At 34.5% G+C, this 13032-nt stretch overlaps 1 protein-coding gene across 1 annotated transcript in view; it reads left to right on the forward strand.

Moving 5' to 3' along the window:
* Positions 1-13032, forward strand: part of tead1a (TEA domain family member 1a) — a 39775-nt gene that overhangs the window by 17088 nt on the left and 9655 nt on the right. The window contains exons 4-8 of the mRNA XM_059536015.1: positions 10091-10155; positions 10584-10646; positions 12072-12206; positions 12304-12344; positions 12453-12508. Coding sequence (XP_059391998.1) covers positions 10091-10155; positions 10584-10646; positions 12072-12206; positions 12304-12344; positions 12453-12508 — 360 coding nt within the window. The remainder of the gene's footprint in view (positions 1-10090; positions 10156-10583; positions 10647-12071; positions 12207-12303; positions 12345-12452; positions 12509-13032) is intronic.

Genomic DNA, 13032 nt, shown 5'->3' on the forward strand with positions numbered 1-13032 from the left:
GTTTAGGGCTGTATTGTGCTCCAGAGGAGGTCCCTAGATGTGGGGCGTTTTTTTTAAAAAGTCTTTACTTTTCAAAGTCTAAGAAAGAACTATGTATATTCCCACTCTAAACCTGTGCTTTGCTTCTTTTGTGTTGCATAAAATGGGGCCAAGAAGTAATTTTGCCCATTTTCTTTCCCAGAGGTACAGAGTTTAATCATGTTTCTCGAGGGACGGCGTGTGAATTTGAAAAAGGGGCTTAGTACAAGGAGCTACGGACTCCCGGAAGACCGTATGGACACAAGAAATGAGTCCTGTCTGAAGCGCATTAATGTTCTCATTTGGCTTTGATAGGTGTGAGAGGCATGGATGTTACCTCACCGAGAGCCAGTTAGGAGACAGGACACAGCATGCTTCATCCTCACACCTCTTAACTGTTTGAGACGGATGAGTGATTGAAACAGACACTGATATCATATTACACAGAGTCCTTGAGCCGCACAATACACATTATTGCTCGGTGGGAGCTGTAAAAAAAAAAAATTTTATATGTCTTGTTCCTCATTAGTGTATTTTATTATTTTCTGCGCTGAAAATCTTATATATATTACTGGCCATGTTTTTGTATGTGAAGCATGAATTACTTTTTTTATATTTTCACTTATTTGCTGTCATTTAAGATCATGCAGCTTGCTGAGGAGTAGTGTGCTATTGCTTTTCTAATGGTATGTTTAATTTGATAGATGATAAAATGAGTGAGATTTAGAGGTGATGTCTTTTGACTAGAATTTCTTTTAAATTATGATTTTAAAATACAAAGTTTATTATTATTATTATTATTATTATTATTATTATTATTTTGAAACTTGAACAGACTCTGTGTGTTATCCAAAGAGGAATGTTTTTTTCTTCCAGAGCTGCATATTTAATTTAATTTTTTATTTAAATTTTATTTATTTTAAAGTTGTTTTATAGTTGAATATTAAATTTTATTTTTTAATTTTATTTCAGCTAAATGAGCAAGATTTGGGGGTGATGTCTTTTGACTAGAATTTTTTTATTATGATTTTAAAATACAATTTTAAAAGTTGTATTATTATATGTATTATTATATTTTCATTATTAATATTTTCTTTTATTATTATTATTATTTTGAAACTTGAACAGCCTCTGTGATGTCATCCAAAGAGGAAAGTTTTTTTTATAGATGCATATTTAATTTAATTTAAATTTATTTTTGTTTATATTACAACCCGAATTCCGGAAAAGTTGGGACGTTTTTTAAATTTTAATAAAATGAAAACTAAAGGAATTTCAAATCACATGAGCCAATATTTTATTCACAATAGAACATAGATAACGTAGCAAATGTTTAAACTGAGAAATTTTACACTTTTATCCACTTAATTAGCTCATTTAAAATTTAATGCCTGCTACAGGTCTCAAAAAAGTTGGCACGGGGGCAACAAATGGCTAAAAAAGCAAGCAGTTTTGAAAAGATTCAGCTGGGAGAACATCTAGTGATTAATTAAGTTAATTGATATCAGGTCTGTAACATGATTAGCTATAAAAGCTTTGTCTTAGAGAAGCAGAGTCTCTCAGAAGTAAAGATGGGTAGAGGCTCTCCAATCTGTGAAAGACTGCGTAAAAAAATTGTGGAAAACTTTAAAAACAATGTTCCTCAACGTCAAATTGCAAAGGCTTTGCAAATCTCATCATCTACAGTGCATAACATCATCAAAAGATTCAGAGAAACTGGAGAAATCTCTGTGCGTAAGGGACAAGGCCGGAGACCTTTATTGGATGCCCGTGGTCTTCGGGCTCTCAGACGACACTGCATCACTCATCGGCATGATTGTGTCAATGACATTACTAAATGGGCCCAGGAATACTTTCAGAAACCACTGTTGGTAAACACAATCCGCCGTGCCATCAGCAGATGCCAACTAAAGCTCTATCATGCAAAAAGGAAGCCATATGTGAACATGGTCCAGAAGCGCCGTCGTGTCCTGTGGGCCAAGGATCATTTAAAATGGACTATTTCAAAGTGGAATAGTGTTTTATGGTCAGACGAGTCCAAATTTGACATTCTTGTTGGAAATCACGGACGCCGTGTCCTCCGGGCTAAAGAGGAGGGAGACCTTCCAGCATGTTATCAGCGTTCAGTTCAAAAGCCAGCATCTCTGATGGTATGGGGGTGCATAAGTGCATACGGTATGGGCAGCTTGCATGTTTTGGAAGGCTCTGTGAATGCTGAAAGGTATATAAAGGTTTTAGAGCAACATATGCTTCCCTCCAAACAACGTCTATTTCAGGGAAGGCCTTGTTTATTTCAGCAGGACAATGCAAAACCACATACTGCAGCTATAACAACAGCATGGCTTCGTCGTAGAAGAGTCCGGGTGCTAACCTGGCCTGCCTGCAGTCCAGATCTTTCACCTATAGAGAACATTTGGCACATCATTAAACGAAAAATACGTCAAAGACGACCACGAACTCTTCAGCAGCTGGAAATCTATATAAGGCAAGAATGGGACCAAATTCCAACAGCAAAACTCCAGCAACTCATAGCCTCAATGCCCAGACGTCTTCAAACTGTTTTGAAAAGAAAAGGAGATGCTACACCATGGTAAACATGCCCCGTCCCAACTATTTTGAGACCTGTAGCAGAAATCAAAATTGAAATGAGCTCATTTTGTGCATAAAATTGTAAACTTTCTCAGTTTAAACATTTGCTATGTTATCTATGTTCTATTGTGAATAAAATATTGGCTCATGTGATTTGAAAGTCTTTTAGTTTTCATTTTATTAAAATTTAAAAAACGTCCCAGCTTTTCCGGAATTCGGGTTGTAATAATGGTATAAGTAATAAAATACTACTACTTATAATAATAATATATTTATTTTATTTTAGCAGCATTTACTAGTGTGAGATTATATTATTATGAGCATCTTATGTATAAATGAACACACTGCTACGCTTCACTCTGTAACATTTGTTTACTCAGAAATTTATTAATTATTTCTCAGCTTTTGCAATTTAACAGTCGCAATATCGACGATATGACAATAAAGCCTCATCACGATTTCCCTAGGGTGTTTTTACTGTACTGTAAAACTGTATAAACAGGGATGGTGAAAAAAGTTTCTTGTGAACAAGACTTCAACTCCAAAACATTTTGTGCTGTTGCTACAGATGCAAAAGGCCTCATTGAAAATAGAATAATTGAAGACATACATCTTATTTTGATGTGTGATCATCATCACATTTGAACACACATTAGCTCAGTCAGTGTGTCTCTGTGATACAAGTTTCTCTCTTCAATCTAAAAGTCATTTGTTTGTCAAGTTTAGCTTGGCAGATAAACACTCCATTTTGAGCGCACCTTTTATGAAGTTTGCACACAGTAACTTTATCAAGCAAGACTAAATGAGGGAGAAAGCGAGAGAGAGTTTGAGAGGGAGTGAGCGAGAGGTCATTTGGATTTTCCGTGTGTGATTTCCAGCAGGCTGGTGTGATGTTTCCAGCCAGCACACCATGTTAGGACACAGTCAGACAAGCACACTTGCATGTCCAAACACACACACACACACACACACACACACACACACACACACACACACACACACACACACAAACTCTCTCTCTCTCTCTCTCTCCCTTACGCACACACAGGAAGTATGCTTAATTGCTCCCATTAAAGAAAACAGCTCCAAACCGAGTCCTTCCACTCAGTGTTTCCAGTTTCTTCTCAATCACAGGAAGAGAAGCTTTCAGTGTTCTAGAGCTCTTTATACTGGACTTTCATAAGTATACACACTTTCAGGGCTTTTACCATCAAGCCTTGTCCTTAGTTTCAGTGCTTCCTTCTGTTTGACAGAATCGTTTTTAAATTCATAATGTGAAGTATTAATGAGTAAAACAACATTTAAAGGGAATACATTTAGGGCAGGTCTTGAATTTAACCTGTGGCCCCATTGGCTGTAACTTAAGCAGCCTTGGAGATCCAAAGAGGAAAGTTGTTTCAGAGATGGTGCATTTCTTTTTTATTTATCTTTTTTATTTAGTGTAGTTTAGATTTATAAAAGCATACAAAGAGAAACTTTTCTTTTATACACTGCATTTTATTTATTTTTTTATTTTATTTTATTTTTATTTTTTTTTCATAAAAGATTACAAAGAGAACCAATAGGTTAATAAATTGCGTTTTATTTTATTTTTTTAAAAGCCAAGCAAAGCAATTCTTTGATAAACTGCACACAAAAAGACCAGAGATGTTATAAAAAAAAGTAATTTCATTTTCACTCTAAATTTGATTCTAAAGAATGTTCAAGTATATATATATATACTTTTTTTTTAAGGTTAATCTTTATTCTTAAACTTTATGGAGATGGTTCAACTTCTGTTGTTTTTAAATGTTATCTAGGAATAAAGTCATAGTGGTGACCCAGGCTTAATGAATATATTTGATATTAATATATTATTGTTTTCAAGTTTATCATGTATAATTCTGGTCCATCTGATCATGTCCGTGACTTTCCTCTCACAACTAATCGTAGTGGTTTTGGCGGGATGAGGGCTGCGGGGGGGTGTCCACTGGAAAAGAAAAGACTGTCCGTCACGGTCTCTTGCCATCTGGCCTTGAATTTCCTCTCAGACCCTCCCTCTAAAAATGGTTTGCGGACGGAGGGGTGTCATCGTGTTACTGGATCTACCCGTCACAGAGGACAGCTGGCTAACTCTAATCAGATGGTAGCAGGCTTGTGTGTGTGTGTGTGTGTGTGTGTGTGTGTGTGTGTGTGTGTGGCTTTATCTGGACACACCCCTCGGTCCTGCTCTCAGGGAAACACCTGCATTGAGCCTGCAGATCGTATCAGTTTAAGCTGACTGACTCCCAGAGAGGGGATTGTTCAGACCACCATCTGCTTTTGGAGGCTGACCTTTACTTATAGCCATATGGCATTTTGTCATTCCTCACTGTTTATGCTCGTGCACTAAATGAGCAGGTAGATGATGAGTCTGTTAGCATCACTGGACGGTCAAGTCGGAATACCTTGATTTAACAGAAGCAGACCTCTGTCTTTGGATCAAAGTTCTTCAGGAAGGTGGAGTCTTAAGCACTTAAGTAAAGTGTGTTTGAAAGAATTTCTCTGAATTTTGATGGCAGAGGTGATTTTTTTGGACATTTTATTTTTGGGGGGAAAATATTATGATGCATAGTTGTTAACTGACCTGTCACATATGTCTGTTTTCAGTTACACATAAAAATATAATCGTAATTGAATAAATACAAGTTATATCATATTCATTAAATATTTATTATAAAACATTTTATGTTTATAAAATATATTTAGTTTATTTAATTTAGTTTATTTTTATTATTACATTTATTTTTGTATATGTTAATAACAATTAACTGTAATTCTTTATTATTATTATAATTATTATTGTTAATGTTTCATATATAATCTTTAAATATTAAATAGTTAATATAGCACATTTTATGTTTATAAAATATAATGTTATTCATTTATTTAGTTTTTATTATTAAATGTAGTTTTTTTTAAAAACAATTAACTATGATATTATTATTATTGTTGTTGTTGTTAATGTTGATGTTTAATGCCATAATCAATAAGTATTAAATAGTTTTTATAACACATTTAATGTTTGTAAAATATAATATTATTAATTTAGTTTATTTTTATTACTATTAAATTAGATTAAATTAATTAAAAATTAGATTTTAATAACAATTAATCATATTTTTTATGGCCACTACAATCATTGTTGTTGTTATTTTATTTTTAATTATAATGTCACAAAATACTGCATAAACCTTCTATAATAATAATAAATATTATTATTATTTACTGTCACAAAAATGATAAATAAAAGTAAATAATAAACAATATAAAATTCTTATATAACTATAAATTAAAGATGCTTTTAAAATGTTGATGCAAAATGAATTATTTCAAGCCTGTTTTTGTGATTTTAATATGAATGAAAATTATATCTCTCATCATTCTTTATTGTTGTATTCTGTTGCTTAAAATATAATGTAAACCCTACTGATGAATTGATGCCCATGGAAATCAGCTATGAATATTGCAGTCTCAGTTTGGACTCGTCATTCCTTAGTCATGGACCCCCTGCAGAAAGTCTTTGTATTGTTAGTTTAGGCCATTGTGATTCTAATATCAGCCCGAGTCAGAGCAACAGAACCATTGTCCCAAAGATTCAGGGTTTCTGTCCTGCCCCGGGACCAACACCCCGATACTTGTGGGTCATTTCAAACACTCAAAGCGTTTTAGAGGTTTGTGAGGTGAACCAAATGCTTCTATACGATTTCATCACTTTTCTGAGAGATATTTTATTTGACAAGATGATGAACTTGAGTGACTGAACCACACATCTCCGTTTCCGATGACACCCTTGCAGTCTAAAGTCTCTTCAGCACAGAAGAATGGAGACTGAGTTAGTGTTATCTGAAAACAAAACAGGAGTTAAATCAGTCATACTGTATTATCACGTCTTAAAGGGACAGTTCATCCAAAAATGAAACTTCTGTCATCATTTACCCTCATGTCATTTCAAGCCAACTTTTCTTTTCCTACGGGACACAAAAAAAAACATTGTGTAGACTGCCATCAATGTTTTAAAACTTCAGAAAGGACACAAAAGCATGAAGCATCTACACTATTCTCACTATATTAAACATGCACTATATTCCAAGTTTTCATATGATAGATCTGTGTAAGAAACATAGCAGAATGTAAGACATACAGCTTTGAGATGACATGAGAGTGGGTAAATGCTGACAGAAAGCTCATTTTTGAGTCAATTGTCCCTGTTAGACATTGAAAAATGAAAGTGTGGATATCACAGCATAAATCATATGCTTTCATTTAGTTTGCTGGAAGAGACTGACGGCAGAGAAAGCTGTCAGCACATAATGATTGACGAGCCCCATTTTTGGCAGCATCTTTGCCCTCTGAAGACATGCTGAGGTTAACCCTGCATCAGTGTGAGGTCCATTTATCAGCTCGCTGTGTGTTCTTCAGAGCTGCTTTACTTTGTGCTGATCAAGCTGATTGTAATTTGATGACCACATCCTCGGTGGCTTTGGTGGCCTGCCCTCCACCAGCATAACATCAACACTTTTGTAACGCCACTATAAAGGAATGCCATCTACCCCCTGTTGTTTTTTATTTTTTATTTCAGTGCATCCGTTAAACCACATCTTGTCCTGTTCTTGGTCATGGATTCAACTGCAAGTGTTTCTCAAGCCTGTGTATGCTTTTAGTATTTGTCATCACTCAGTTTTTTAACGACTCGCTGTTGTTGAGTGACTCATCACCAAACCTGAACATATTTCTAAGAGAGCAACATTAATGAGTCATCAGAAGATTCAGATGTCCTTTTATTGCTGGATTGTCAGCCAGATGTGTTATATTATTCATTATTTTATTATATATAATCCATAGTTATTCATATAATCATCAAATTCATCAATGCTAATTATATATGTAATAAATATCTAATCTACAAATGTTATATATACTGTACAGTGGTGTGAAAAAGGTTCCTGTTTTTTAAACTTTGCATGTTTGTCACACTTGAATGATTCAGATCAACAGACACATTTTAATATTACATGAGTAAATCCAAAATGCAGTTTTGAATTATTTATTTCATTTATTTGGGGGAAAAACTGTCCAAACCTGCCTGGCACTACATGAAAATAATCAAATGTGCAAAAAATAAAATAAAAAACAGGAAGGCAGCAAAAACCTTTTTACAGCACAGTATATATATATATATATATATATATATATATATATATATATATATATATATATATATATGTGTGTGTGTAATATATATATGTGTGTAATATATAAAATGTTCAAGTATATACACTTGAATATAAATAGAATTTAAATAGTGTACATATGCATGTTATTTATATATTATATAATTACTATTGTAATATAAATTATTTATTGACATTAATAAATTATTTATTATTGTTAATAATAATAATGATTATTATTATTCATTCATTATATAAAAATATTTTAATATGAGTTATAATGTTAATATAATTTATATGTAATATGTAACTGAAAATGTATACGTCTATTTCATTTTGTGTTTACAATAAAATAAATAAATAAATAACATGCTGTGCATGTGTGTTTATAGACAGAGAATTAAAGAAATATAATTTTATACCACAAGAAATAAATACATACCAAAATAAATATATGTATATATGTATGTATGTATCTATATATTCTTTCATTATTATTTTATAGTGTCTTGTATTATCACCAGGTTGAGTGCTGAGTAATAATCAGCTGTAGCTGTCATTCAGTAATTCTGTGATGATGGTGTTGTTGATTTGAACTCTTGTTGAGAGTCCACTAGTCTCTTTGGTCAGTTTATGCTTTGGTTTGTCTACCAAACTCCACAGGGGAGACTCTCAAAACCCAGCACTCGTCGACAGGCTCTCTCACTCTCTCTTTCTCTGTCTCTGTAAGTCCTCTTTCTCTCTGGAGGTTGTTTTGCAGGTTTGCCAAGTCCAGCTGAGCATGTTTTCAAGTGACTGAAAAGAATGAATTATGCAGCAGTAAGCATGCTTACAGCTGGCCGTTTGGAGTGTCTTTGATCTGAGAGCGGAGTGTGCATGAATGCCCGCATTGTGAGCATACAGAGCGTGTGTGTGTGTGTGTGTGTGTGAACGCGTGTGTTTGTGTTTGGAAGAATAGGGAGGCCCAGGTCTGGGTTAGAAGAGATTACACTGCAGGCACGTTGGGTAAAGGCTAGCTGGAGAAAATACCCTGACGCTGTTTGTTGGCTGACGGTCAGATATTGTCCTTGAAGGACTAGTTCAGAATAAAATCATCTACTTGCCTTCATGACATTCTTTTTTTCCATGAAACACAAAAGATGTTTTGAGGAAGGTTCATCCTGCTGTTATATAATTATGAAAATATAATGAAAATGCATTGTGGCTAGAGACTGTGAAGTTTCTAAAAGCAGTATAAGCTCAGTAGTTCATATTCACATTACACTTTCATATCTTTCACATCTTTCACATCTTTCAAGTGTTCTTTAAGTATCATAGTATTATATGAGGAACAGACAATAAAGTTGTTATAATCTTTGCCTCTGCCATATTATTTAAATTGCATTTTTGCTGATAATCTTCCCATATCAATGTTAATTTACTATGATTATTTTTAAATCAACTATTTAATTTATTAAATGAAGAATAGACAATTAAGTTTTATGCACTGATAATCTTTGCCTCTTCCATATCATTTAAATTGAATTTTTAATGTTAATTTAGTGCAATTAATCATTTTTTAAATTAACTCGTTAAACAACCTAAAATAATAAAATCAATTTAAGTTAATTATGGGTTGAAGGCCAGTGACTGACTAATGTTAAACTGATAATCTTACTATATCAATGTTAATTTACTACCCTTAATTATTTTTTTAAACCAAGTATTTAGTTTAATATATGAAGAATATACACTAATGATTATCCTTGCCTCCCCCATATCAAATTGCATTGTTTATTGTTAATTTAGTGGAATAAAATTTAACTTACATTTTAATTTAATATCAATTACTGTGAGTTGTAGGACATTGAGGCTAATGTTAAATGATATGAAAATATAATGAACAATATATTGACTCTATTCAACTATTTACTCGTCTGCCACAATATTGTAATATTGTATTTGAATAATTTTCATTTCATATAAGCCGTTCATTGTGGTTGATATATATAAAAACAATTCATCTGGAAAATTAAATGACAGACCTAGTTCCTGTTGTATTATAGTTCAGCTAATTCTTCATGTGTCTGTGTATTTAATATACATTTATAGTCATAACTATTGGTGCAGTGGTGTAACCTTAAATACCTTAAAAAAAACCTTAAAAAGGTTTTGCAGCAAACTAAAGCAAAACAATGAATCGGTGTGAAGTCACTGAAATAATTTGTTTAAAAATGTAAATAAAGGTTATATAATATTACTGTTCATTAACAGGTATATCTTTTCTCTCTCTCTCTCTTTCTCTCTTACAGGTCGTAATGAATTAATCGCCAGATACATTAAACTCAGAACGGGAAAGACACGGACGAGAAAACAGGTTAGCAGAGCTGCTTCAAGTTCTGAGCGTGACATGAAATAAATAATGCTGCTTATAGAGGCTATTTCCAGTAAACTCACATTGTGACGAGCCAGACTTTGTTTATGGCTTCATCCAAACGTTGTCTGGCTGGCTTACTGCCTTCCCTAGTTTCCAGAGCGCTCTTTACTGAGTGGACACCTGTTGCTTTGTGCTCTCAATTCAGTGCAAATCTTTACAAATGTACCGTAAAGTCAGTTTGACTTAAAAACTAATTAAATAGCTGATCACTTTCTTTCTTGTTGGTGAACAAATAATGTGAAAGGTTGTGTTGGATGTTCTGTTTGTAATTAAAGTGCATGTTTTTGCGGCTAATGGCAGGGGGCCTTTCATCTCCATGGTTACAAAATGCTCTTTTTGTGCTTGTGTGTGTGTGTGTGTGTGACCAGGTCTCCAGTCATATCCAGGTTCTTGCTCGGAGGAAATCCAGAGAATTTCACTCCAAGCTAAAGGTACATGGCAATCTTGTGTTCGACACAGTCTGTGTATGTATGTGTGTAGTTTCTCAGGCCATATCCCTACTGAACTGTGTGTGTGTGTGTGTGTGTGTGTGTGTGCGAGTGCCATGCTGTTTGACTGTCTGTAACCTAGATCTCCTGCTTGTGACTGGCCTGCTTAGTATGCAGTCAACTGGCTAACTTCTTTTCTTCTGCATGTTTGTCCGTTTCCTTCCTGTTTTGCCCAAAAGTGTGTTTGTTTTGGAAAGGCGTCGCATGCACACTGAAATATTGAATGTGTGATAGACGAATGGACTTGAGTAAAGTCGTTCAAGGACATGATTTACAATGTGGTGTGAAAGTCAAAGTAGATGTGCCTCCTTTAGACATTATTCAGTATCTGTGTAACTGCCTAAAATTTGTAGACTTGTCTACATAAAGGTTCAGGTCACTGGTATTGATCATATATACACTAGCGTATGCTCAGATGGGGTGCATAAATACAGTAAAACACTTATTTTTTTTAATATTAGTATAATTTGAAATACCTCCTTTCTATTTAAATTCATTTAAAATGTCATTTATTCCTGTGATTTTCCGCTTCATTACTCCAGTCACATGATCCTTCAGAAATCCTTCATGTATGCTGGATCATGCCTTTTGAGCAGCTGTGGCATCTGGTGGTTAAACAGCCAACGACAGTCCATGGACAAAACCTCTGTTTAGTTTTTCTCTCTTTTTTCTTATTTTGGTGCTTTTTCCAAGAGAGAAAGAGAGCGAATAGGATTGGCTATTCATTTTATTTGGCAGTGTCTGTGATGATACAAAAGGCTCTTCTTTAAGCATATGTGCTCCAGTACTCTTCAGCCTGCTTGACCACAATGCAACACATTTATCAGACAGTCTGACTGCCTGCTGCTTTCATGCGCCGCAGCTGGCTGCTTCCATTTCTACAGCATTTCTTACAAAAACAGAGCTCATATTCTTCACACAAGGTCTGTTTATTCACACAAGTTTGTCAATAAGCATGAGAAGTAAATGAGATGGCCACTTAATCACCACACAACAAAAAGTTTCTGTGCTGGATTCTGTGCTTTGAGTTCCTCACGTATGCTATATGCTGTACTCAGTGCTTACATAAAACTTTTTAAGTTTGGAAGGACTTTAGTTTATTAATTTTTAACACTTTAAATTTTCCGATTCGAAGGTCAATGGCAAAACTATTTTCCCGTTTCGCTGGTATGGTGGAGCAGTTTAAATGGGTCTTATCTGCTTTTTCACAGCGCCGGGTTCTTAACAAGACATATTCATTTAAAGAAATGATGAAACCCTTTGCCCTTGAGCCAGGGTTAGATTTGATTTCATCTAATAAAATAAAAGAGGTTTTATAGCAGTATGAGAGCAGGAGCTAAGTCTTTTCTGTGGTGTGTTTGGTTGAAGGACCAGACCGTGAAGAATGATGCAATCAACAGGATGGCGGCCATGTCTTCAGCGCAGATCGTCTCTGCCACGGCCATCCACAGCCGGCTGGGGCTCGCAGGACTCCCTCGACACACCTTGCCTGGGGCGACAGGGGTAAGAGACACCCCAGACTGCTTTAAAACTATTAGTGTCCCATGCATCGGTATTGTTTTACACTATAACACTGCAATACATTGTACTCCTTTACTAGATTTGGCAAGTGTCAACAGGACAGCCTGGTTCCTCACAAGAGTAAGTCTATATAACTTCAATTTGAATATACATGGCTGAGTTTGAACATAGTAAAACGTGTACAACAACTTCTGAATTAAAAATGACACCTTGTGATAATCGCCTCAGTGTGAAGCCGTTCGCACAGCAGAATTACCCCATCCAGACGGCCACAGCCATCGCAGGTGTGTATATTCATAGTTAACACATGCCTTTGATACTTTTATGAATGTGTAAGTTTGCATAAACCTGATTTTCTGTATTTTTTTAAAGAAATATTTTGGTTTTTTTATATTCTTGGATGAGCCACTCAAAGCTGTTGCTTTGAATTAAAACAGCTACTTATTGTTTGTTGTTTATTCATGTATATTAAGGGCTGTCAGTTTAAAGTGTTAACTTAATTAATTAGTTAAAATAAATAAATTCAAATATTTTAATGCAGTTAACGCACTGCCCCACCCCCGCCAATTCCTGTGAATCAATGATTCAAAAGGCCATTCATAAAGTGAGCCATTTACTGAATTCCTGAATGAATCAGCCATTTGAACGAATTAAATGAATGAAAGACTCAAAAAGGCAATTACTGCCACCTGCTGGCAGTTTTAATTTCTTATTTGAGTATTATTGTATTATTTCAGTCAAAATAGGGGGGGGGTTCAACCCCCCAAAAAATTGTCATTCAGGTTTGAGCAAATTAATTATTGTTTAT

Source organism: Carassius carassius, chromosome 43 (assembly GCF_963082965.1).
Source record: "Carassius carassius chromosome 43, fCarCar2.1, whole genome shotgun sequence".
NCBI lineage: Eukaryota > Metazoa > Chordata > Actinopteri > Cypriniformes > Cyprinidae > Carassius > Carassius carassius.